General features: G+C 43.4%; 1 protein-coding gene across 1 annotated transcript in view; it reads left to right on the forward strand.

The window, feature by feature from the left end:
- The window catches only part of LOC139564380 (mitogen-activated protein kinase kinase kinase 5-like), a 30,477-nt gene extending 6,514 nt beyond the window's left edge, over nt 1–23,963 (forward strand). Inside the window, exons 7-28 of the mRNA XM_071383858.1 lie at nt 315–427; nt 1,013–1,172; nt 5,653–5,803; nt 6,202–6,306; nt 6,679–6,731; nt 8,524–8,619; nt 9,305–9,389; nt 10,070–10,203; nt 11,035–11,162; nt 17,150–17,286; nt 17,593–17,698; nt 17,868–18,025; nt 18,300–18,492; nt 18,892–19,051; nt 19,398–19,569; nt 20,112–20,297; nt 20,717–20,822; nt 21,030–21,273; nt 21,586–21,698; nt 22,484–22,581; nt 22,895–22,971; nt 23,240–23,963. Coding sequence (XP_071239959.1) covers nt 315–427; nt 1,013–1,172; nt 5,653–5,803; nt 6,202–6,306; nt 6,679–6,731; nt 8,524–8,619; nt 9,305–9,389; nt 10,070–10,203; nt 11,035–11,162; nt 17,150–17,286; nt 17,593–17,698; nt 17,868–18,025; nt 18,300–18,492; nt 18,892–19,051; nt 19,398–19,569; nt 20,112–20,297; nt 20,717–20,822; nt 21,030–21,273; nt 21,586–21,698; nt 22,484–22,581; nt 22,895–22,971; nt 23,240–23,348 — 2,884 coding nt within the window. The 3' untranslated portion in view covers nt 23,349–23,963. The remainder of the gene's footprint in view (nt 1–314; nt 428–1,012; nt 1,173–5,652; nt 5,804–6,201; nt 6,307–6,678; nt 6,732–8,523; nt 8,620–9,304; nt 9,390–10,069; nt 10,204–11,034; nt 11,163–17,149; nt 17,287–17,592; nt 17,699–17,867; nt 18,026–18,299; nt 18,493–18,891; nt 19,052–19,397; nt 19,570–20,111; nt 20,298–20,716; nt 20,823–21,029; nt 21,274–21,585; nt 21,699–22,483; nt 22,582–22,894; nt 22,972–23,239) is intronic.
- The last annotated feature ends 2,677 nt before the right edge of the window (nt 23,964–26,640 follow it).

The following is a 26,640-nucleotide window of genomic DNA, read 5'->3' on the forward strand; positions in this document are numbered from 1 at the left end:
ACTCCAGTCAAGTCCTCCTTACTAGGGCTCTACATCAGTCTATGTTATGTTATTCCTTTGAGTTCCCTCCATCCTTTTCAGTTACACTTGAGTCCTCTGTCATAAAGGCTGCATAACACTGTTAGAATTAAGACATAGCAGATGGCATAAACAGTCATGACACCTGGTGTCAGGCTTATGACAGCTGACACACCTGATACTATATGATACGCTGTTATTAAACAAATCATTGGTTAGGTCAGCTCATTGACTAGGCAGCAATATGTGTTAATTAATTAATCCATTTGAATCTCCCTTCATGGATTCTCCCCCAGGTACGGCAAAGCCTTCGAGACAGAGCAAACCCTTCACTCCGGCATCAACAACGTTGTCCTCTTGATGGCTGCCGGCCACGAATTTGACACCTCCATCGAGCTGCGCAAAATAGGTACATTGTTCTCACCGACACTCCACTGCCCTGAATCAGTACCTTGTTCTCAAGGTACATAACCCAATTTAATTATATTCCTCAGTCTGCAAACCAGAATTTGTAAGATCCTGGTCGAATGAAAGGCCCAGCTAAAATAGTCAAAAAGGTTTATTCACGGGAACGTTCTGAAGTCAAGAATACAAAACAATTCATTTTATACTGACTTCTCACGCCCACACATTCACACAACCATACGCACACAATTGTCCTGCTACCCAGCCGCCAGAGATTAGTGACCTTGTCCTTGAGACGTACTCCCCGTTCTCACCCAAATCTCTAGTCAGGTCGGCACCAAGCTCAGACAGTCCGTGTTTAAAATACCATAAAGACATATTGTCTTTACCCTCATTCTGACTAGGACTACACATTTATTGATGATGATTTTATACATTCTAATCAATTCCATCCAGTTACATGTTTCAGGGTGGAATATTCTAATCATTCAATCAACAGATGATTCTCTCCTATCATATTCTCACTATCTAACCTCTGTGTCTGTCTGCGCCCGTCTGTGTGTTTGTGTTTTGTTGTGTGTGTTTCCAGGCGTGTCCTTGAGCAGCCTGCTAGGGAGGAAGGGCAGCTTGGAGAAGATGCAGGACTACTGGGATGTAGGCTTCTACCTGGGAGCCAGCATCCTGGCTAACGAACACAGGAAGGTCATCGAGGCTTCAGAGAAACTCTACCGGCTCAATGCACCCATGTGGTGAGAGGAGTCACAGTTCCATCTTGTTAGATCCTATGGTCATTGTCACTGCAAACATTCAAGACAGCACAAACAGATCTGGGACCAGGCAGGCATTCTTGATGTGAAATATATGAGCATATCATTCTAACAGATTCCTCAATAACACTGATGTTTATATGAACCTGGTTTTTGAGAATGAGATGATTAGAAACCAGGATGAGAGGGCACATTTCAACATATCCTGTTAAAGGGCAAGTACAGTCATCCGGATTAAATGTAAAATAGCCTTTATATTTTTTCACGGTTTTAAAAATGATAAAAATTTGAGGAAATTCACTTTTTCTCTCATGTCTAACTATCAGTAAGGCTGAAAAGACGGGCTGAGTGGGCGGGGAGATAATAGGCTGAGTGGGGGGGAGCTCGCCTTGACTGACAGTTCTTTGAAATACTTATGACAAGCAACTTGGAGGTAATGAGCAGTGTTGCAGTGCGATCATCATAGCTAGCTAGTTCATCTTGTAGTTAGTTCATCTTGGACAATTTCAGTTGAAACTGGACAGGGTGAGGCCTGGGTATGCCTCATAAAATACACTGCTCAAAAAAATAAAGGGAACACTCAAATAACACATCCTAGATCTGAATGAATTAACTATTCTTATTAAATACTTTTTTCTTTACATAGTTGAATGTGCTGACAACAAAATCACACAAAAATGATCAATGTAAATCAAATTGATCAACCCATGGAGGTCTGGATTTGGAGTCACACTCAAAATTTAAGTGGAAAACCACACTACAGGCTGATCCAACTTTGATGTAATGTCCTTAAAACAAGTCAAAATGAGGCTCAGTAGTGTGTGTGGCCTCCCAGACCTGGACTAAAGCATCCGCCAACTCCTGGACAGTCTGTGGTGCAACGTGGCGTTGGTGGATGGAGGGAGACATGATGTCCCAGATGTGCTCAATTGGATTCAGGTCTGGGGAACGGGCCAGTCCATAGCATCAATGCCTTCCTCTTGCAGGAACTGCTGACACACTCCAGCCACATGAGGTCTAGCATTGTCTTGCATTAGGAGGAACCCAGGGCCAACCGCACCAGCATATGGTCTCACAAGGGGTCTGAGGATCTCATCTCGGTAACTAATGGCAGTCAGGCTACCTCTGGCAAGCCCATGGAGGGCTGTGCGGCCCCCCAAAGAAATGCCACCCTACACCATGACTGACCCACCAACAAACCGGTCATGCTGGAGGATGTTGCAGGCAGCAGAACGTTCTCCACGGCGTCTCCAGACTGTCACGTGCTCAGTGTGAACCTGCTTTCATCTGTGAAGAGCACAGGGCGCCAGTGTCGAATTTGCCAATCTTGGTGTTCTCTGGCAAATGCCAAACGTCCTGCACAGTGTTGGGCTGTAAGCACAACCCCCACCTGTGGACGTCGGGCCCTCATACCACCCTCATGGAGTCTGTTTCTGACCGTTTGAGCAGACACATGCACATTTGTGGCCTGCTGGAGGTCATTTTGCAGGGCTCTGGCAGTGCTCCACCTGCTCCTCCTTGCACAAAGGCGGAGGTAGCGGTCCTGCTGCTGGGTTGTTGCCCTCCTACGGCCTCCTCCACGTCTCCTGATGTACTGGCCTGTCTCCTGGTAGTGCCTCCATGCTCTGGACACTACGCTGACAGACACAGCAAACCTTCTTGCCACAGCTCGCATTGATGTGCCATCCTGGATGAGCTGCACTACCTGAGCCACTTGTGTGGGTTGTAGACTCCGTCTCATGCTACCACTAGAGTGAAAGCACCGCCAGCATTCAAAAATGACCAAAACATCAGCCAGGAAGCATAGGAACTGAGAAGTGGTCTGTGGTCACCACCTGCAGAACCACTCCTTTATTGGGGGTGTCTTGCTAATTGCCTATAATTTCCACCTGTTGTCTATTCCATTTACACAACAGCATGTGAAATTTATTGTCAATCAGTGTTGTTTCCTAAGTGGACAGTTTGATTTCACAGAAGTGTGATTGCCTTGGAGTTACATTGTGTTGTTTAAGTGTTCCCTTTATTTTTTTGAGCAGTGTATATACAGTTGAAGTCGGAAGTTTACATACACTTTAGCCAAATACATTTAAACTCAGTTTTTCACAATTCCTGACATTTAATCCAGGTAAAGAATCCCTGTTTTAGGTCAGTTAGGATCACCACTTAATTTTATGAATGTGAAATGTCAGAATAATAGTAGAGAGAATGATTTATTTAAGCTTTTATTTCTTTCATCACATTCCCAGTGGGCCAGAAGTTTACATACACTCAATTAGTATTTGGTAGCATTGCCTTGAAATTGTTTAACTTAGGTCTAACGTTTTGGGTAGCCTTTCACAAGCTTTCAACAATAAGTTGGGTGAATTTTGGCCCATTCCTCCTGACAAAACTGGTGTAACTGAGTCAGGTTTGTAGGCCTCCTTGCTCGCACACGCTTTTTCAGTTCTGCCCACAAATGTTCTATAGGATTGAGGCCAGGGCTTTGTGATGGCCACTCCAATACCTTGACTTTGTTGTCCTTATGCCATTTTGCCACAACTTTGGAAGTATGCTTGGGGTCATTGTCCACTTGGAAGACCCATTTGTGACCAAGCTTTAACTTTCTGACTGATGTCTTGAGATGTTGCTTCAATGTATCCATATAATTTTCCATCCTCATGATGCCATCTATTTTGTGAAGTGCCCCAGTCCCTCCTGCAGCAAATCACCCCCACAACATGATGCTGCCACCCCCGTGCTTCACGTTTGGGATGGTATTTTTCGGCTTGCAAGCCGCCCCCTTTTTCCTCCAAACATAACAATGATCATTATGGCCAAACAGTTCTATTTTTGTTTCATCAGACCAGAGGACATTTCTCCAAAAAATACAATCTTTGTCCCCATGTGCAGTTGCAAACCGTACCAAAGTATGTTCATCTCTAGGAGACAGAACACGTCTCCTTCATGAGCGGTATGACGGCTGCGTGGTCCCATGGTGTTTATACTTGCGTACTATTGTTTGTATAGATGAACGTGGTACCTTCAGGCGTTTGGAAATTGCTCCCAAGGATGAACCAGACTTGTGAAGGTCTACCAAAAAAAATTCTGAGGTGTTGGCTGACTTCTTTAGATTTTCCCATGATACCAAGCAAAGAGGCAGTTAGTTTGAAGGTAGGCCTTGAAATCCGTCCACAGGTACACCTCCAATTGACTCAAATGATGTCAATTAGCCTATCAGAAGCTTCTAAAGCCATGCCATAATTTTCTGGAATTTTCCAAGCTTTTTAAAGGCACAGTCAACTTAGTGTATGTAAACTTCTGACCCACTGGAATTGTGATACAGTGTGTTATAAGTTAAATGATCTGTCTGTAAACAATTGTTGGAAAAATGACTTGTCATGCACAAAGTAGATGTCCTAACCGACTTGCCAAAACTTTAGTTTGTTAACAAGAAATGTGTGGAGTATTTGAAAAAGGAGTTTTAATGACTCCAACCTAAGTGTATTTAAACTTCCGACTTCAACTATATATGTGTATATGTTGACTGCCAGACCATATTCATAAACCATGACTATCAATGATGTCAGGATCTCCCATTTGGCATGTCTCTTCTGTTGCATTTTGCAGCAGAACTGACAGATATTTTTTTATTTTACCTTTATTTAACTTTATTTAACTAAGTCAGTTAAGAACAAATTCTTATTTTTAATGACTGCCTCGGAACAGTGGGTTAACTGCCTTGTTCAGGGGCAGAACGACAGATTTTTCCTTACCAGCTCGGGGATTCGATCTTGCAACCTTCCGGTTACTAGTCCAACGCTCGAATGTTGACATGACAATTGCGTCTGAGTTTTGAACGACCCTCCCCCCTTTTGTTCCATGCTGGCTGAAGAACTAGCTAGCCAGTAACTAGCAAACACCAGACACAGATGAAAGGGGAAACCTATAATTATCTTTGCCGTAAATGAATAGGAGAAACCTGTTGTTTGATGTCACCTTGCAGTCAAATTTTAGCACCAGTACACTAGCTAGCTATGTAAACCACACCCCTCTGCAAACACACCTTCTGTGCTGATGGTTACGAGTCGATACTTATTTAAATTAGGCAAGAGAATAACACGTTACCATTGGTGTATTATGAGGGCTTTATGTGATGTCACACGTAACCCTAAATTTTCCCGCCACCTGAATTCAAGTTTTTGACACGAGGAGGGGACCAGTAGCTTTATGATCAGACTTGATCAATGTACAAGCAACAGTAATTTTTCCTAATTTGTTCATTCTACTTTGATTTGGTTTCATCCAACTATAATCCATTTGATGAAAAACATGATTTTGACTGTGGGATCTTTAATGTTAAAGATACTGTCCATTTTAGAGGACCCCTTTCCCCTAAGCAAAAGTTTGGTATGACCTCTTTTAAGGTCAATGTTTTGAACTTTTATTTTGATTTTCAAACACATTTTCGCATCTTTCTTTTGAGGTATGTGGGCTCGATCATGGAGACGTTCATCTTGTACCATCAGTTCACCAAGCCCCCGGAGGTGAAACCGTCTAAACAGGAGACCGTAGACTTCTGGATGGAGCTGATGCTGCAAATCTGCAAGCCCACTGTTTCCACTGACCGCTGCCCAGTAAGACCTCACCACAGCTCCCAGTACATTCAACTTTATTTAGTTAGAGCATAGCGGCATGTTTCCAAGTCACTCTGTCAGACACTACCGCGCCAAGTACTCCCAGTTCCTCAAACCCACATTGCTTTGTGAGACCTCAATAGATTCTCTCTGCCTACTATATAACAGTTCTGGCCATTCAAATGCAGTGCAGTAAAAAGAAAACATTTGCTTTTACATGCATTTAACTGCACGGTCATGGTCAGATAATTGCTAATGATGTTGGCACTTGACGTCACCCTGCCGGGAGAGTTTGTCACGTTGACAATGCACAGTACCTTTCTGCAGCAAAAGTATTTGGGAAAGTAACCTTTTAATGCCAAAAACGGTTATCACCATTAACCATTGCCGTTCCTCAGGTTCTGATCCTGGAGCAGACCAAAGTGCTCCAGCCCACCATAGTGTGTGTGAGTGAGGAGGACGACAGCTGCACGGTTCGGCTCAACCACATCACACCCCTCAAGGTACAGACCATGTTTGGCATGACAATGACCATAAGAGTTGGCTAATACAGTACAAGCAGATCTGGGACCAGGTAAACAGACCCCTCTACCGCCTTGTAGATATTGAACTATTGAGTTCTACTGTACACGTCTACAGTTTTCAACCTGTTAAGACATAGAAAATGGTAGTTCAGGAATGGTGTGTTTAACCAGAATAGGCGTGGGGTGTTTTCAAAACGGCGCCACGTCAGTGACGGGAAAGAAGACATGCCTATAATCGCCTAATGAGGATGTGTGCACCCGCGTGTGTGTGCAGGCGCGTGCATACTTTGTGTGTGTGTTTAGACTGTTGAGTGAGCATTTTGACAGTCTGCCGTGTCTTCCCTTCCCTAGAAAGGCCAGAAAGCCCAGTGGACTTTCCCAGCCTCGCAAATCCGGGGAGTGAGGTATGGTAACGGACAGTACAGAGTGTGCTAACATTTCTGGGTTAAGTTCCTGGCCCTGTGATGTGTGGGTGTGTCGTGTTCACGCCTGCAGCCCATACACATCACCAGGGCTAGTCTACCAGACATAGGTTCAAATACTATTTTAAATATTTCAGTTTTTCCTTTAGCCTGCCTGGAGTTCCAGATGGGCAGAGTTTGCAGGGTTGCGGCTACTCTATTGGTTCTATTGCGCCAGGCAAGCTCAATCAAGCCCAGCTAAAGTATTTGAAAGGATTTCAAATAGTATTTGAAGCCAGGTTGCGGTTTACTGAGTCTAAACACTATCTGTCTGGTGGACTTGGCCACTGGCCACACAGGGTGTTTTTGTCTGTGTTGTTTTCAAAGACTGTGACTGGATGTGTGTGTCCGTGTCTATTTGGCTGTGGAGGTCACTGTGTACTTTACCCTTGTTTTGCTTACCGAACTGCCTTCAGGGCGATATAGATTTATTTTCTTTCAGTTTATATTTGCAACACTGTCACCCAGGGCTGGGCGATATGGCCAAAATCTCATATCCCGGTTATAGGTCATTTCATATCCCGATAACGATACATATCACGATATACAAATTTTCTGTACATCCAATGAATAAATAGTTGATATAAAATGACCACATGTAGAGGCCTATTTCTTATTACATTTAGAATTATACGCAACAAATAAAAGGTACTAACTCATATTTGATTATTTCTCCTTTTCTTTAGAACCTTTGTGCAAATTTTCAATTAAGCATGTAACAAAATATAAAATATGGATGTATATAATCTAAAAAGGTAAATAGAAAACATTTCAACTGTAGTTGCAAACAAAATATATAATAAATATTTTTAGGGGCTTGCCTGTTTTGCATGTTATTTTGGCATTAATACGTGTCACATATCAATTTGGTACCTTGGGTCGAGGTTAGCACCAACTCACGAAACCCCCGTTTCTCGACCGTGTAAATTGGGGCCATGTCTTTGCAGATGTAAGTTGTAACGGCAGCTGTTATCTCCTTCCATCTTCGTGATTCTTTTCCATATGGTGTGCCGCGGGCAAAAGCCTCTTGCAACGTCTGAGTCGGGGGTTTGTTTGAGCACTTGACTGTACTTTTTGGGGTCTCATCCGTAGACTCTCTCCGCACTGTTTCACATGATTCTTACGTAGGTGGTAAAAGAGGTTAGTGGTGTTTGAGCCTGTCGTCGGGATCGGCCTGCGACATATTATGCAGAGGATGGTTTTCTGGTCCGTGTCAGACTTTTCATACCCAAACCACGTCCATGCGACCGAAGTAGCCCCTCTTTTAGGTACGGTCTCCGTGCTCTGTGTCACGTTCACTCTCCTCCATGTTTGTTTGTGTTGCAAATTTAATTCCACACGGCACGTTTGACGAAAAATATTGCCGTGAAGTGTGTGATTTGCGACACAACGAAGTAAACGATAGAGCATAATATGAAACGATAGACGTTTTTCTATCGTCACACGATATATATCGTCATATCGCCCAGCCCTACTGTCACCTGGTGGCTTCAGACGTATCAGTATTTCAATCTATACAAGATAGAAAGAAAGAAAACGTCCTTCTCTGAATTGGAGAGCATAATATGAATGTGAATGTGCTATTGTCTGCTTTCCTTGTCTTTATTTAAATTCCCTTTGTTTGCCTGCATTGGTATTTTGAGAATACTTGTTGTTATTTCATTGTGATGCTGCTGTTCGCTCTGAAGGGTTGTGTAGCTCTTAATGCCCCTCTTTAACCTTTTGACCTGCTCAGTGTTTCCAAGTTTGACGAGCGTAGCTGCTTCCTGTATGTCCTGGAGAACTCGGATGACTTCCAACTCTGCTTTCCCAGCGAGCTGCACTGTAAGGGGTGAGTCCCACACATGTACAAACACACTTGTACACGGACACACTCACGCACGCACGCACAAACACACACCAAAAGGCAGCCTTTAGCCCAGCTGTCTAGCAGGAAGGGGTGTAACAACCAACCATATCAACCATTGATTCATTCCCCACATTCTCCACACAAAACCTACATACAGATTGGGCCTGTTCTTTCAACCATTATCACATGATTTGATTGTGTTGACAATGACAACTGTTAATGTTTATTTTACTCTGGCCTAGTGAAAATAGAGCCTGCTTCTCTCTCCCCTTTCGGTGTGGATTGATAGGGATGTGCATTTTACATTGTGTGCTAATACAGTACATTATTAGCTAGGTGTTGTGTATTGGGATACAGTAAAACCCAGGTGTTATCCTAGATTTTCTGAGAAGGAAGGAAGTAGGAAGTGGTTTTCATAGTAGTATTTGTGGAATCAGTGAAAGGCGAGTAACTGGCAATCAAAAGGTCCCCTTTAATAGTTCATGACATATAAGATTGATAACAGTGCTGTGTACTGAATTTGTTTGTGTAAGTTTCTGCAGGTCTTATCTATGATTTGCCTGTGAGGTCCATGAATACATGACTGACTGATATGTGACATGCTCCCATGTATTTGAACAGTCTTTCCAGATGATTTAGTTTCTTGTGTGTGCCGTTTCTCCATCAGGTTCTGTGAGATGGTCAACTCTCTTCTAAGCCAGGCAGAATCCCCAGTGGAGTACCCCAGCGAGCTCACTGGAGGATTACTGGAGGTCAGCTAGGTTCTTTCTCAATCCATATTTCCTCGATTTCCTCTCTTCTTTCCTCCTTCTGAAAACGCTTTGGAAACCAGGGCTCGAGGGGAGAGACATAGGACCTTCTCCTTCAATACGGTTGAAAAGGAGGTGAGGAGAAAGGATTCAAGGAGTTGTGGAGACACAAATTGCGATAGGGCCGCAGAGTCCTCCCTCTCGAGGCTGCTTTTCCATTTTTGACAACCCCCCCCCTTCTACCCTACCAGTACACAAACAAGCCCTGTAATGATGGGGTCAATAGGCGAAAAGTTTCCCTTAACCGTTGCCCAAGTAGTGCTATGGTTACCGTATTCCCGACCTCTCATTTTTTTGTGTGTGTTAAGTTCCTGGTATTCACAGAACATTGGATTCAGTCCAGCATGTCACTCCAGCAAACCTGGGTTCAAATACTTTTTGAAATAATTTCAGATAGTATTTCAGTTCACTGCAGTTCAGAGCAGCAGAGGGTTTCTAAATAAACATCCTTTTCCATTGCTTTGTGCTCTCACTCAACCTTTTCTGTTGTGTTTGCTTGTGAAATTCTTTACAATATTTCTAACCCACACACTCTCTTAGACACATTTTTTATGAAACACACACCTCACATTTAGTTTCACACCCGTCTTCCTGTTGAATTAAACCTCCCTTACAACCTGCAGTTTATCTATGAGACCAGCGAAAACAGAGACAAGGTGGTTCTGGGTAAAGGAACCTATGGCGTGGTGTATGCTGGGAGGGACCTGAGCAATCAAGTCCGCATCGCCATCAAGGAGATCCCAGAGAAAGACTGCACGTATGGAAAACACATTTCCCCCTTCTTTTTTTGTTGTTGCCTGGTCCCAGATCTGTTTTAGCTGTATTGTCAAACAATGACCATACTTGTTGACACGGCAGCACAATAACACAAACAGTTCTGGGACCAGGCTACATTTCCCCCTTTTTTTTGTTGCCTGGTCCCAGTTCTGTTTTGCTGTATTGTCAAACAATGACCATACTTGTTGACACGACAGCACAAACAGATCTGGGACCAGGCTACTTTCCTTTGCACATGATACCATAAATCCGAATGATTATTTTAGCCTAATATGTGTAATATATTATACAATGTGAGCGAAACGATTCACGATTAATGATGAGAATAATGAATGCGCAGATGTTTTTCTCAGCATGCCAAATGTGTCATGTTTGCGCAGTGTCCCCATAGCTACACTGGAATCTACTCCCTGAAGAGATGGATGTCTATTTAGATTTCCCCATTCCTTGTTTACGAGCCTTCGACCTCGACGAAGAGCTTCGCCCCATAGTTCAAGAAATGTTAGTACTTAGTTCCTCTGTAGAATTAATGGCCACATAGGTTAAAGCAGCACATGACGGGTGCTTGTAAAGCTCTCATCAAATTCATACAGTACGTGTGGGTCACAGCTACACCATGTCATCACAAAAGCAATATTGGAGTGGATTTTCAGTTGTTTTTCAATGACGGCACAGCTAGCATTAATATTGTTTATGTTTTGTAGAAATGTTGTTATAACGGAAGATGAACACTGTCCCATTTGCTAATGCTATGTTAATCTAGTGCCAATGCTAACTGTTGGTTCTCTCCGCATCTGTGTGCGAATCTCAGTTACTCCCAGCCTCTGCACGAGGAGATGGCTCTGCACAAGAGGCTGAAGCACAGGAACATCGTTCAGTACCTGGGCTCTATGAGTCAGGACGGCTTCATCAAGATCTTTATGGAGGAGGTTCCTGGAGGTACAGTGCATAGAAATATAATCTATTCATTCTATATTCTATATTAAATCTAATTCTGTTTAGAACCAGTTTATTCAGTGTTTCTAATTTCAACTTTTGTGCCTCTCTACTACAAATGTGTAGTCTTTAGACAAGTCTTTCTACCATTCCTTCACTTGGTATGTACAGTATTCATTCATTCTCTCACTGACGGAAGTTTTGGTAATCTTGTCCTGCTTTACCTTTTTAAACTGCCACATAGCTACTGGTTTCAGTATTCACTTCTCGGTTGTTGTGTGTCTCTACTACTCATTCTCCTTCCTTCAATCTCTCCCCACCACTCACACACTGGTACTGTGTTCACTCATTCTCTCATCAATACTTCCAGTCCTGCTCATCTTTCTCTGCTCCCCTAATTATGAAACTGTCACATCAATCAATCAAATGTATTTATAAAGGCCTTCTTACATCAGCTGATGTCATAAAGTGCTGTACAGAAACCCAGCCGAAAACCCCAAACAGCAAGCAATGCAGGTGTAGAAGCACGGTGGCTAGGAAAAACTCCCTAGAAAGGCCAAAACCTAGGTAGAAACCTAGAGAGGAACAGGCTATGAGGGGTGGCCAGTTCTCTTATGACTGTGCCGGGTGGAGATTATAACAGAACATGGCCAAGATGTTCAAATGTTCATAGATGACCAGCAGGGTCAAATAATAATCATCACAGTGGTTTTTGAGGGTGCAACATGTCAGCACCTCAGGAGTAAATGTCAGTTGGCTTTTCATAGCCGATCATTCAGAGTATCTCTACCGCTCCTGCTGTCTCTAGAGAGTTGAAAACAGCAGGTCTGGGACAGGTAGCACGTCCGGTGAACAGGTCAGGGTTCCATAGCCGCAGGTAGAACAGTTGAAACTGGAGCAGCAGTACGACCAGGTGAACTGGGGACAGCAAGGAGTCATCAGGCCAGGTAGTCCTGAGCCATGGTCCTAGGGCTCAGGTCCTCCGAGAGAGAGAGAGAAAGAAAGAAGGAAGGAAAGAAAGGAAAAAGAGAGAGAATTAGAGGGATCATACTTTAATTCACACAGGACACCGGATAAGACAGGAGAAATACTCCAGATATAACAGACTGACCCTAGCCCCCTGACACACAAACTATTTGGGAGACAATGTGGCCCCGTCTGACGATACCCCCGGACAGGGCCAAACAGGCAGGATATAACCCCACCCACGTTTGCCAAAGCACAGCCCCCACACCACTAGAGGGATATCTTCAACCACCAACTTACCATTCTGAGACAAGGCCGAGTATAGCCCACAAAGATCTCCGCCACAGCACAACCGAAGGGGAGGCGCCAACCCAGACAGGAAAGGAAGATCACGTCAGTGACTCAATCCACTTAAGTGACACACCCCTCCTAGGGACGGCATGGAAGAGCACCAGTAAACCAGTGACTCAGCCCCTGTAATAGGGTTAGAGGCAGAGATTCCCGGTGGAGAGAGGGGAACCGGCCAGGCAGAGACAGCAAGGGCGGTTCGTTGCTCCAGTGCCTTTCCGTTCACCTTCACACTCCTGGGCCAGACTACACTCAATCATAGGACCTACTGAAGAGATGAGTCTTCAATAAAGACTTAAAGGTCAAGACCGAGTCTGCATCTCTCGCATGGTTAGGCAGACCATTCCATAAAAATTGAGCTCTATAGGAGAAAGCCCTGCCTCCAACTGTTTGCTTAGAAATTCCAGGGACAGTAAGGAGGCCTGCATCTTGTGACCGTAGCGTACGTGTAGGTATGTACGGCAGAACAAAATCGGAAAGATAGGTAGGAGCAAGCCCATGTAATGCTTTGTAGGTTAGCAGTAAAACCTTGAAATCAGCCCTTGCCTTAACAGGAAGCCAGTGTAGAGAGGCTAGCACTGGAGTAATATGATAACATTTTGGGGTTCTAGTCAAGATTCTAGCAACCGTGTTTAGCACTAACTGAAGTTTATTTAGTGCTTTATCCGCGTAGCCGCAAAGTAGAGCATTGCAGTAGTCTAACCTAGAAGTGACAAAAGCATGGATTCATTTTTCTGCATCATTTTGGGACAAAGTTTCTGATTTTTGCAATGTTACGTAGATGGAAAAAAGATGTCCTTGAAACCGTCTTGATATGTTCGTCAAAAAGAAAGATTAGGGTCCAGAGTAACGCTGAGGACCTTCACAGTTTTATATGAGATGACTGTACAACCATCAAGATTACTTGTCAGATTCAACAGAAGACCTCTTTGTTTCTTGGGACCTAGAACTAGCATCTCTGTTTTGTCTGAGTTTAAAAGTAGAACATTTGCCACCATCCACTTCCTTATGTCTGAAACACAGACTTCAGCTGTGTGTTGTCCGCATAGCAGTGAAAGTTAACCTTATGTTTCCGAATGACATCACCAGGAGTTAAAATATATAGTGAAAACAATAGTGGTCCTAAAACGGATCCTTGAGGAACACGAAAATTAACAGTTGATTTGTCAGAGGACAAACCATCCTCAGAGACAAACTGATATCTTTCTGACAGATAAGATCTAAACCAGGCCAGAACTTGTCCGTATAGACCAATTTGGGTTTCCAATCTCTCCAAAAGAATGTGGTGATCGATGGTATCAAAAGCAGCACTAAGGTCTAGGAGCATGAGGACAGATGCAGAGCTGACGCCATTAAAAGGTAATTTACCACCTTCACCAGTACAGTCTCAGTGCTATGATGGGGTCTAAAACCAGACTGAAGCATTTCGTATACATTGTTTGTCTTCAGGAAGGCAGTGAGTTGCTGCGCAAAAGCTTTTTTTTTTGAGAGAGAGAGGATTGGAAGATTTGATTATAGGCCGATAGTTTTTTATATTTTCTGGGTCAAGGTTTGGCTTTTTCAAGACAGGCTTTATTACTGCCACTTTTAGTGAGTTTGGTAAACATCTGGTGGATAGAGAGCCGTTTATTATGTTCAACATAGGAGGGCCAAGCACAGGAAGCAGCTCTTTCAGTAGTTTAGTTGGAATAGGGTCCAGTATGCAGCTTGACGGTTTAGAGGCCATGATTATTTTCATCAATGTGTCAAGAGATATAGGATAAAAAAAACTTGAGTGTCTCCCTTGATACTAGGTCCTGACAGTGTTGTGCAGACTCAGGACAGCTGAGCTTTGGAGGAATACGCAGATTTAAAGAGGAGTCTGTAATTTGCTTTCTAATGATCATGTACTTTTCATCAAAGAAGTTCATGAATTTATCACTGCTGAAGTGAAAGCCATCCTCTCTTGGGGAATGCTGCTTTTCAGTTAGCTTTGCGACAGTATCAAAAATACATTTTGGATTGTTCTTATTTTCCTCTAAGTTGGAAAAATAGGATGATCGAGCAGCAGTGAGGGCTCTTCGATACTGCACGGTAGTGTCTTTCCAAGCTAGTTGGATGACTTCCAGTTTGGTGTAACGCCATTTCCGTTCCAATTTTCTGGAAACTTGCTTCAGAGCTCGGGTATTTTCTATATACCAGGGAGCTAGTTTCTTGTGACAAATGTTTTTTGTTTTTAGGGGTGCGACTGCGTCTAGGGTATTACACAAGGTTAAATTTAGTTCTTCAGTTAGATGGTTAACAGATTTTTGTACTCTGACGTCCTTGGGTACGTGGATGGAGTCTGGAAGGGCATCTAGGAATCTTTGGGTTGTCTGAGAATTTATAGCACGGCTTTTGATGATCCTTGGTTCAGGTCTGAGCAGATTATTTGTTTCAATTGCAAACGTAATAAAATGGTGGTCCGATAGTCCAGGATTATGAGGAAAAACATTAAGATCCACAACATTTATTCCACGGGACAAAACTAGGTCTAGAGAATGAGTATGGCAGTGAGTAGGTCCGGAGACATGTTGGACAAAACCCACTGAGTCGATGATGGCTCCGAAAGCCTTTTGGAGTGGGTCTGTGGACTTTTCCATGTGAATATTAAAGTCACCAAAAATTTGAATATTATCTGCCATGACTACAAGGTCCGATAGGAATTTAGGGAACTCAGTGAGGAATGCTGTATATGGCCCAGGAGGCCTGTAAATAGTAGCTATAAAACGTGATTGAGTAGGCTGCATAGATTTCATGACTAGAAGCTCAAAAGACGAAAACGCTGTCGTTTTTGTTTTTGTATATTGAAATTTGCTATCGTAGATGTTAGCAACACCTCCGCCTTTGCGGGATGCACGGGGGATATGGTCACTAGTGTAACCAGGAGGTGAGGCCTCATTTAACACGGTAAATTCATCAGGCTTAAGCCATGTTTCAGTCAGGCCGAATACAAAATGTGTAGACTTTACCGTGAAATGCTTACTTACAAACCTTTTCCCAACAATGCAGAGTTAAAAAATAATAATACAAAAATTACAACTAAATAGCAAAAAAGGAAATGTTAACACAATAAAATAACGAGGCTATATACAAGGAGTACCGGTCCCGAGTCAATGTGCAGGGGTACGAGGTAGTTGAGGTAATGTAGGTAATATGTTCATGTAGGTAAGGGTAAAAGTAACTAGGCAATCAAGATGGATAATAAACAGAATAGTGTGTGTGTGTTGGCGTGTGGGGGTAGAGTCCAGTGAGTGTGGGGGTAGAGTCCAGTGAGTGTGGGGGTAGAGTCCAGTGCAAGAATATCAGTACAAAATAATGGGGGTCAATGTAAATAGTCGGGGTAGCCATTTGAGGAACTGTTCAGCAGTCTTATGGCTTGGGGGTAGAAGCTGTTCAGGAGCCTTTTGGTCCCAGACTTGGCGCTGTTGTGAAGGCTTAGTGATATCCACTGGAATATTACAAAATGATCGTATTTTAGTTTCCAGGAAGTCTGGAGGTCTTTTTGGTGTGTGTTTGTGTCTGAATGCATGTGTGTGTGTGTCTAATTCAGTGCAATAGCTACAGGCAGGATATGACACAGGAAGTGTGGGTGTTTCCATTATCACAGCGATTGAGAAAAATGGATTTCACAATGCAATCAAGTCACTGATGTATCCGTGTTAAAAAAGTGACAACACTTTAAAAAATTCATGTTTTATTTCAGCTTCTGACATTTTATCATTGTGAATATTCTGGGCCTTGTTTCCCAGAGCCTTTGTAGCGTTAAGATTACCGTTAGAACCTTCTTACGATGTATCTTTAGTAGCCGAGGTGATTCCCAGTTCCTTCGTTGGTAACGTGGCACATCTAGTGATCCAGACCACTCGTAGCGCAGCCAAAGTGCATCATCATATGCATTTCTTTTGTCCTTTCGCGTCACTTTATTCACAGGTCTTCGCTAAACAGCATAAACATCTTGATTTTTTTTTTCTGTCTGACTGTGACTACCGTTACCTTCAGAACAAAGTTGACTACAAATACAAAGTTGCCAAAGTGTTTGAAATTGTTACAAACAAGTGAAGAATAAAATTATGCTTCGAATGAAAACCGAGATGACTGCATTAAAATATGCTTAGCCTACATGGGTCTATGCAGGCTATTTCCATCAATTGAGTTCTATTTTTGACTAGGCTATTGTCTGTACTTTTTGCTTCAAAGTTTTTCATGATGTGTGACAACTTGGTCAATGATGTGCCCAATCTGTGATGTAGTGCATTGTTATTGGGTAAGCATAATAAGCTGCCTCGATAGCCTATTTTCAGCCGTAGGTGGTAATATCTCTCTAGGGGCTGATCCTTGGTCAGTATTGTGGAATCATTTTAATGTTAAGATTTGAATGGCGAAATCTGATCTGAAAGCAAGCGCTGCTTTTCTTTTGATGCTATCAGTGTCGACACGTGGTATAACAAGGCACTAAGTGAACGTTCTCACCGGGTGGTTGTTTGGGAAACACTCTCTTAAGAAGTTGGCTCGTATATAACGATGCGTCTGGTACGTCATCGTAACGCTTAAGTTACATCGCAACTGGGAACGAGGCCCACAGGTGTTGCAAATCCTAAATAGAATCGCTTACATATCTAACCGTAACTCATTCCAATGTCATCTCTCCCATGTAGGAAGCTTGTCCTCTCTCCTGCGTTCCAAATGGGGACCCCTGAAAGACAACGAGGCCACCGTCATTTTCTACACCAGGCAGATCCTGGAAGGGCTTAAGTATCTCCATGACAACCAGATAGTCCACAGAGACATCAAGGTGAGTTTTGTTGTTGCAAAATAAAAGTTTTTTTTTTTTAAGTACCAAAGTCACAGCGGATTTAAATTCTCACGGTCAGAAGTAGTTGTGTTCATTAGGTACTAAACGACGAAAAATGGAGTGAAACAGGAAGGCGTTTCCTGGACTTAAGAAACGCTCCTTTTTGGTTTCAATTTCAAAACGTTTTGCTACGTTGTGGCCTACTGAGCATGAACCTGGTGTATGTTGCTTACTCAACTACCAACGTGTCACAATGTGTTGTGGGGAAAGTGTATCTAGTGTAAGAAACAAGTCATTTTCTCACAGGGTGACAACGTGTTGATTAACACCTACAGTGGTGTTCTCAAGATCTCTGACTTTGGCACCTCGAAACGACTGGCGGGAATCAACCCTTGCACAGAGACCTTTACAGGTGTGTGGGTGTATGTTTGGTGCTTTTGTATGAGTGTGGTTGGGTATGTGGCCATTTTTTTTTGCATATGAACACTGTATTTGACTTTGTTGGTATGAATATTATTTACATGTGTTGTCTACATGTTTGTGTAGGCAGGTGTCTAAATGTCTCTGTGTGGTGTTTTTAGGGACACTGCAGTACATGGCTCCAGAGATCATCGACCAGGGCCCGCGGGGTTATGGAAAGCCTGCAGACATCTGGTCCTTGGGCTGTACCATCATAGAGATGGCCACGGGGAAACCACCCTTCCACGAGCTGGGCAGCCCACAGGCAGCCATGTTCAAGGTAATCTTTCTCTTAGAAACCTAAAGGTTTGACAATTAGTATGTTATTACATTGTAGCCTATACCTTGTTAGTACCTGGTGAATACTGGACTGTACAGACTTTTACCAGCTGAATCCTTTGTGTTCATAAAGCATCAAACTGAAGATGTACTGAAACAGGGAGGGACAACCTGAACTTGTCCAATAAGAAACTGTCAGTTTCCGTTGCAAAACGTTGCGTGCCCTACTGAACACAACCCTGAAGAGTACGTACTCTGTTCCCGTCTCCCTCTAGGTTGGTATGTTCAAGATCCACCCGGAGGTGCCGGAGTGTATGTCAGGTGAGGCCAAAAGCTGCATCATGAGCTGCTTCACACCGGACCCAGACAACAGGGCCACGGCCTCTGAGCTGCTCAAGGACTCCTTCCTCAAGTCCACCCCCCGGAGGAAGGCCAAGCCAGAGCCTGAGACACTGCCTACGGATGCTGGTGAGTCATCATCATTGTTGTCGTCATAATCATAGGTAGCGTTATTTTCATCATCGTAGTTAGCGTCATTATTTTTATAGTCATCAGTGCCAGATTCTGGTCGTGTGGCAACACTGCCTACCCCTGACCACTTACCCCCCGACGATGGGAACGCATGCCCTTTCTTGGCCACTCTTTTTTATATATATATAAATCTCGCTCTCCTGTTCTTTCAAAAATACAAAAGGGATCCTAATTTCTATCACCACACTCATTATTCATTATTTTCATAATTGTCTGAAATATGAATTGTTTTTGCCTTTGTCTGTGTATAGTCTTCCTAATTCAGAAACGCTATGCTCATCGCCATTCCATCACCATTATTGGGGTAATGACTCGGCCCTGCTTTGTGTCCTGTAGGTGACATCTACCAGCGCAGTATGTCTGTCCCAGTGTCTATACAAGTGACAGATACAGACAGGATGGACCTGTCGTGCTCCTGGGACCTCCGGAGGACCATCTCCCCCCTCAGAGGAAAGGACATTACAAAGAGCCCACCCAGCACCAGAGGCTTCCTGTCGTAAGGAAAAACATCCTATACCCTCTGGTTCCCCATTCGATTACATCCGATTTGTGAAACAACTTCATTGTAGATCATTGCCTTACTGTTAATGCAATAGATCATCTCAAGATAGACCATGGCTTTTTCTAAATTGTCTGAAAAAGCCTGCTGCTCCATGATGAGCTTCCACCATATTGTCTTATTTTCCAGTCACTGCAGATAGAGGGGAGGAGTAGAGGAGAGGTCAGATTTTCAAACAATTGAGATGGAGCCCATGCTAAATATTGCCAAGACCATATTTGTATGGCAGAATGTTTTATCTATGTGACATTGGTGTATCTCGTCTCCACATTGTGGTGGCCAGGGTGTCAGAGGAGCCCAGTGCTGTGGACACGACGGCTAGTCCAGCCACGTCAGGGGAGAACCTGGGCCTGTTCCTACTGAGGAAGGACAGCGAGAGGAGGGCCACACTGCACGGGATCCTCACTGAGTACATCACCGACGTGGTGCACAACATCCAGAACACACTACCTCAGGTAGAGAGAGAGAGATCTTGGGCTGTATGTGTCAGAGTAGGAGTGCTGATCTAGGATCTGTTTTACCTTTTAGATCATAATGAATAAGACAGGATGGACCTGATCTTAGATCGGTACTTCTGCTCTTTGACAATTTTTTAATATGGGCCCAGAGAAGGATCTATCCCTAATACAGTCAACTCCTGATAAATGCAATGGCTTAGGATGGTTATGAGGGCATGCACTCAACCGATTGGAGCATGCATATATCCAGAGCAATTAAAGACAATGTATGGTGATATAATAATAATATATACCACTTAGCAGACTTTTACGTATGGTTGGTCCCGGGAAAGTGAACCCACTACCCTGGTGTTACAAGCACCATGCTCTACCAACTGAGCTACACAGGATCACAAGGCACTTAAACTGCGTTTACCCTCATCAGGAGTCTGCTGTACATGTTAGGTGTGAAAGAATGAGTGTTTATGTCTACATTTTACATTTGTAGGTTTCTTTGCCTATAATTATTTTAGAACGTTTCCTCTCTCCTTGCCTCTAAGCAAACAGACGTTGGGTCCGTGACCTCCGAGCACATCTCTGAGCTGATTGGCTGCCTGCGGGAGAACATCCGCTCTCCAGACAGAAGGCACTTGACCAACAAATTGGTGAAGTTGCGCGCCACACTGCTTGCTACCGCAGTACCCCTCAAAAACCTGCAAGCGGTGCTCTTCAGCTTCCAGGATGCGGTAGGTCACTGAAGGTCACGGTTGTGTTCATTCGGGTATGCAACGGAAAACATTATAAAACATCTTGCAACATCTTCTTGGAGTAGTCCCTCCCTGTTCTTTTTCAGTTGGTACTTAATGAACATTACCCAGGAGTTGCATCGCCAGTCCTTGAGGACAGTAGCCCTGCCAGTTTCCATTTCTCCCTGGCACGTAAAAGAATGCGTACTGTCATTGATTGGCCATATATTTCACACAGGGTTCCTCAAGTATTAGATAGATAGTAATCACAAGGCAAGGGTGGACGTGGGATTGAACAGGGGGAGTCGTATATGTGTAAATCGCCAGGAGTTTTACCACAGGCTCTGCATCACACCCAATTATATTGTGCTAACCCATTCTTCTCACTCCCTCGTATGTGTGTGTTTGTGTGTGTGCAGGTGAAAAAGGTGTTGAGGCAGCAGCAGGTGAAACCTCACTGGATGTTTGCTCTGGATAACCTGCTGAGGCAGGCCGTACAGGACGCCATCACTGTACTATTACCAGGTAAGAACCAGCAGAGTCAGGCCTAATTCCATCTCAACTTCTATCAGTTGTATTGGACATAGAAATTCCTCATAGAACTACAGTTCAATTTCATGATATGACTCTGGGATTTGGAATTGAGTCTAACCCCGCCATTCAAAGACCTCACCACCTCCCAAACCCCCACACACGCACACACTTGCTCACACACACCTCAATGTCTTTCAGAGCTCAAGCTCCAGCTGCAGTCTTGCTTTGAGACGGAGGAGAGTAGCCCAGAGAGAGAGCAGCGGCCCAGTGAGCTAGTAAAGCTTTTGCCTGCAGTTTTCTCAGATGACCAGGTGGCGGCGCCAGCCCACACCGAGACCACAGAGGGGATTTCAGAAAGCCCCTGCTTACCCAATGGCCTCCAGTACAACACTAACTGTCCCCTCAGTCAGGAACTGACAGATCTACGGCTAGAGACTCGCAGGTTCAGTGCCATTTACTTAGCTGTTTATATTACATTGCTTTATTGTCAGGACAAAAAAATGCATTTGTATTGTCATTTTATTCTTTATTCCACCTTTTAACCTGGGGTTTCCTTTTATTTCAACTTTAGTATAATGGGCTTTAAAATTTAAAGAAAATAAAGTCATTCCTACAGATTCAGTGAAAAGTGCCAGCCCACCACCAAGGATTAAATTGCAACCAGTTACAATATGGACAGTGAAGTGATATGTGTAAATAGGGAAATGTACTGTTACTTCAGGCCTGGTCCATAATGACTAATTGTGTGTTTCAGACTGCTGACTCAGCTGAGTGAGAAAGAGAGAGAATACCAGAAGCTACTGAGGAACTCTGTCCAGAGGAGACAGGATCAGATCGACACTACCAGGAACACATCAGAACCCACAGGTAATGTTTTCAGCTCCTACTCCGTCCCAAAGCGGTCTGACTGTTGCTAATCTCAGCCCATTTAAGGCTGGTGTGTTGGTAAACATTGCACGTTTGGGTGAAGTACCTTGGTGAGCCAAATTCTGTCACTCTGCCACACCTTAGTATGTAGCAAGGCCGAACACTCTTTTGCCTAATAAATAATGAATATCAGGCGTTAAATCCGGCGTGTTTTTGAATACATGTAGACACTGAAGGTTGTAGCTTGTGGTATGACAGTGGCCCAACAAGTCACAGCTTGCCTACTGTAATGTTCCTAAAATGGAGAGATGGAATGCCATTGAGACAGTTGGTAGGCTTTGTGATTCACACCCTGTGTTTCTAGATCTCTCTCCACACCTCACCCTCAGACAGTGGGTTTCTGCTCTACTGGTTTGAGTTTCAGGCGTGTAGCTCATTGCCCGCTGAGATTTGAGACTTCGAACCAGATGTGTCAGACATAATAATGATTAGAAACTGGCATCGGAAAATGTTGGCCTGTTTTTGTTTATAAGACCCTAATTAACGCTTTTGCTTAGTATCTGTCAGGTTTACTTCCTTTACCGTTAACGTATACTGTCGCGAATAGCCCCGACCGGGACTCAAAACCTCAGTCCCTGTGACTGTCAGTCCCTGTGACTGTCAGTCTAACACCTTAACCATGACTGAAAATCTGCATTTGAAATACTCATAATGTTCAGCCTAGTAGCATGACGGTGCAAACTGGTGACCAGATCATACCAACTTGTCTTCTCATCCTCCTGTAGACACAGAGTTGTCCCTGCAGATGAGTTCGAACCCAGAAGTCAAGTCCTTGGTTTGCTGGCTGAAGGCTATCCCAGTAGATCAGGACACCATAAACAAGGTAAGGAACTTCAAAACGACTTTGTGATTTAATGATGTGGGATTGATTATCAAAATATGGTGTGACTATTGATTGATGGGTAACTACATGCATGGAATATACCATCTAACCGGTGAAAGAGTGAGCCTTATTCACATTATAAAAATATGACGAGTCACAAAAGTCTATACCACGAAAAATCTGAAAAAATAGGAAGTAATCCATTATGTCAAAATTCTCTTTATAATGTGGCTCAGTTTCAGTCAGTGTTTGCGTGAGGCTTGTTCTCACTGATGTTGCGTAAGTAGAATTCACGCTGTGCTTTTGTTTCTAGTTACTCTCTCACGAGTTCACCTTGGACTGTCTCCTCACCATGGCCTGCAGGGATGATTTGATGTACTGTGCCATAAGGTGAACTTCCTCCTCCAATCATGTTTGCACATCCGTAAAGCAGAAACAGGAAACTGATCTGCGCTATTGAGGAAAACCCATTGTTTTCTGTCTGGATGGTTGTTGTGTCTTTATTCAAAGGACTGCGGAAGTACTGTGAATCGCTGAGATGTGTCAATGTGTGACTAGGGATCTGTGCAGTAGGAGGGTGTACAGATGTGACACCCACCCACACACAAAGGGTCTGTACCGTAATGGTTGGTTGTTTACTGTTACTGTTTCTCCACAGAGGAGGGATGCTGTGTCGTGTCTGGGCGGCCATCACGACACGGAGGAAGTCACGGCTCAAATCTCAGCTCAGCACACACTCTGAAGAGAGCGAGGACACCATTGTCTGATGGGTCGTCACGTGTTCCACTAATAGGCTGGCACTATAAGCACAACATGGTACAAATTTACTGGGTCTGTGAATTTGTCTCATAGTTAAGATGCAGGAATTAGTGTGTGTGTCAGTGTGTGTGCGCATGTGCGGTTTTCTGAGAATGAGATAATCATGTCATAAAAAGTGGACCTACCTTACTATTTCCCCAAAGTTGTTATATTGAAACTGAAATGGTTACAGAAAGATAGATGAACAGTAAAGGATGTGTTTTTCTATCATTTCTTATTGTGAATAACTATACTTATAAAACGTGTTCTGTGAAATCTGCAGTCTGATTGGCTGAAATGGGGTTCTAAACCATTGACAATTCCCTGATATTCACAATGCATATGGAGGGGGGAGGGAGGGAGGGAGGGGAGAGGGGGAATATTTAGTGCCAACAGCTGTCATATTTTTTACCTCAACAGACATTCCATGCCTCCATGATACTTTATATTCCTTTGTTTGTTTGGTGTGTAGTACAAAACAAAATGAACCTATTTAATGTACACCATTTCTGAGATCTTCGCAGGGCCTCGGACTTGAAGGAAAGGTGTGTTATTGATGGTAAATATACACTTTTGCGAGAATGTGCACTGGTGATTGGTCACTTAAATAAGTGGGAATAGTGGTGTACATATTGGTGGTTTCTGTAATATATGTATATGGGTCTTTCGATAAAGAAAGGGGCCAATGTTCATGTTAAAAATGTCATATGTTTAAATATGATTTTTCTTTCAGTTTCACATGGGTAGTTACAGGAATAAAAGTCTAGGTAGGCATACTGACTATAACACCACCTAGCAACAACAAAACATCTACATGTCATTCAAAATGTCACATGAAACATGGACACTGCATGTTTCTTTGTCATGCCTAGTAGCCAGGTCTGTTTGTGCTTTAGTCAACTTTTCTATAATTTATAGCCCTGCTAAACATTCCTGATTTCGTGGTATCCAATTGTCTCATCGCTGCAACTCCCGTACGGACTTGGGAGAGGCGAAGGTCAAGAGCCGTGCGTCCTCCGAAACACAACCCAACCAAGCCGCACTGCTTCTTGACACAACGCCCGCTTAACCCAGAAGCCAGCCATACCAATGTGTCGGAGGAAACACCGTACACCAGGCGACCTTGTCAGCGTGCACTGCGCCCGGCGCGCCACAGGAGTCGCTAGTGTGCGATGGGACAAGGACATCCCTGCCGGGCAAACCCTCCTCTAACCCGGATGACGCTGGGCCAATTGTGCACCGCCCCATGGGTCTCCCGATCGCGGCCGGCTGCAAAAAGAGCCTGAACTTGAACCCAGATTCTCTAGTGGCACAGCTATTACTGCGATGCAGTGCCTTAGACCACTTCACTACTCGGGAGACCCAAAAGTAATTTTAAATATTTTTTTATTTTTTATTTAAAAACAAAACAATTGACCTTTTTCACATTTCTGATTGCTCCATTTTAACTCGGGAAAACAAACGATCAAAACGTACACTGACTGTAATCTTATCTCAGGAATCCTGACTTAATGTTGTCCACAGAGTAGGCTAATTATCTTGACCGCCATAATAACATGGACACAAACATGTTCTGTCAATCCTCGAGATCAACAGTACTTCCTGCACTTTGGCAGTTGTCACATGCGGTATAACGAGCTCTTTATCGCTTGACTGTCATTCAACAAAAAAATCCTGAATCAGATGATGTAGTGCGATAATGTCCCCTTTATATACTAAACAGCTAGACATCAAATGCGCATCAAACAACTATGCATACAGTGGCAAGAAAAAGTATGTGAACCCTTTGGAATTATCTGGATTTTGATCTGATCTTCATCTAAGTCACAACAACAGACAATCACAAGCTGCTTAAACTAATAACACACAAATTATTATATTTTTCTTGTCTATATTGAATACATAATTTTGAGTTTGCTATTCACAAGAAGCATTGCCTGAAGTGAACCATGCCTCGAACAAAAGAGATCTCAGAAGACCCAAGATTAAGAATTGTTGACTTCCGTAAAGCTGGAAAGGTTTACAAAAGTATCTCTAAAAGCCATGATGTTCATCAGTCCACGGTAAGACAAATTTGTCTATAAATGGAGAAAATTCAGTGCTGTTGCTACTCCGTAGGAGTGGCCGTCCTGCAAAGATCTCTTTGCAAAGATGACCGCAAGAGCACAGCGCAGAATGCTCACTGAGGTTAAGAAGAATCCTAGAGTATCAGCTAAAGACTTACAGAAATCTCTGTTGATGAGTCTACGATAAGTAAAACCCTAAACAAGAATGGTGTTCATAGGAGAACACCACGGAAGAAGTCACTGCTGTCTAAAAAAAAAATCATTTCTGCACATCTGAAGTTCGCAAAAGAGCGTCTGGATGGTCCACAGCGCTACTGGCAATATATTCTGTGGAGAGATGAAACTAAAGTTGTGTTGTTTGAAAGGAACACACAGCACACCAACATCAAAACCTCATTCCAACTGTAAAGTTTGGTGAAGGGAGCATCATGGTTTAGGGCTGCTTTGATGCCTCAGGGCCTGGACAGCTTGCTATCATCGACAGAAAAATGAATTCCCATGTTTATTAAGACATTTTGCAGGAGAATGTAAGGCTATCTGTCCGCCAATTGAAGCGCAACAGAAGTTGGGTGATGCAACAGGACAACGACCCAAAACACAGAAGTAAATCAACAACAGAATGGCTTCAATAGAAGAAAATACGCCTTCTGGAGTGGCCCTGTCAGAGTCCTGACCTCAACCCGATTGAGATGCTGTAGCATGACCTCAAGAGAGCAGTTCACACCAGACATCCCAAGAATATTGTTGAACTGAAACAGTTTTGTAAAGAGGAATGGTCTAAAATTCTGTTGTAAAATACTGTTGTAAGCTAAAAGATCAAAAGAAGGAAAGAGGATCATATTTGTGTACGTGTGAGTGTACACACGCCCCTGCTCACTCAATCTCTCACACAGATGGAGAGAAATCCAAACACACAGTCTGGTGGAAGAAGTGATGCAGTGGTGCCCACACTGTAAAATCCCACACATGCTTCCCCATCTGTTTTCATACCGTTGACATCACCTTGGAGACAAGTGTTTGGTCCTTCCTGTTATCCCAGGCCATATGGCTACACACTGTGTGTGTGTGTGTTTCATCCATTTAGTTGTGTAATTATTCCCCAGTATTCTCTATGGTCCTATATGCAATTGGTGAGATGGGACAATGAAGTCAATTATTTTCAGAACTACAATAAGTGATGGAAATATTAGAGGGC

Source organism: Salvelinus alpinus, chromosome 35, assembly GCF_045679555.1.
Source record: "Salvelinus alpinus chromosome 35, SLU_Salpinus.1, whole genome shotgun sequence".
Classification (NCBI taxonomy): domain Eukaryota; kingdom Metazoa; phylum Chordata; class Actinopteri; order Salmoniformes; family Salmonidae; genus Salvelinus; species Salvelinus alpinus.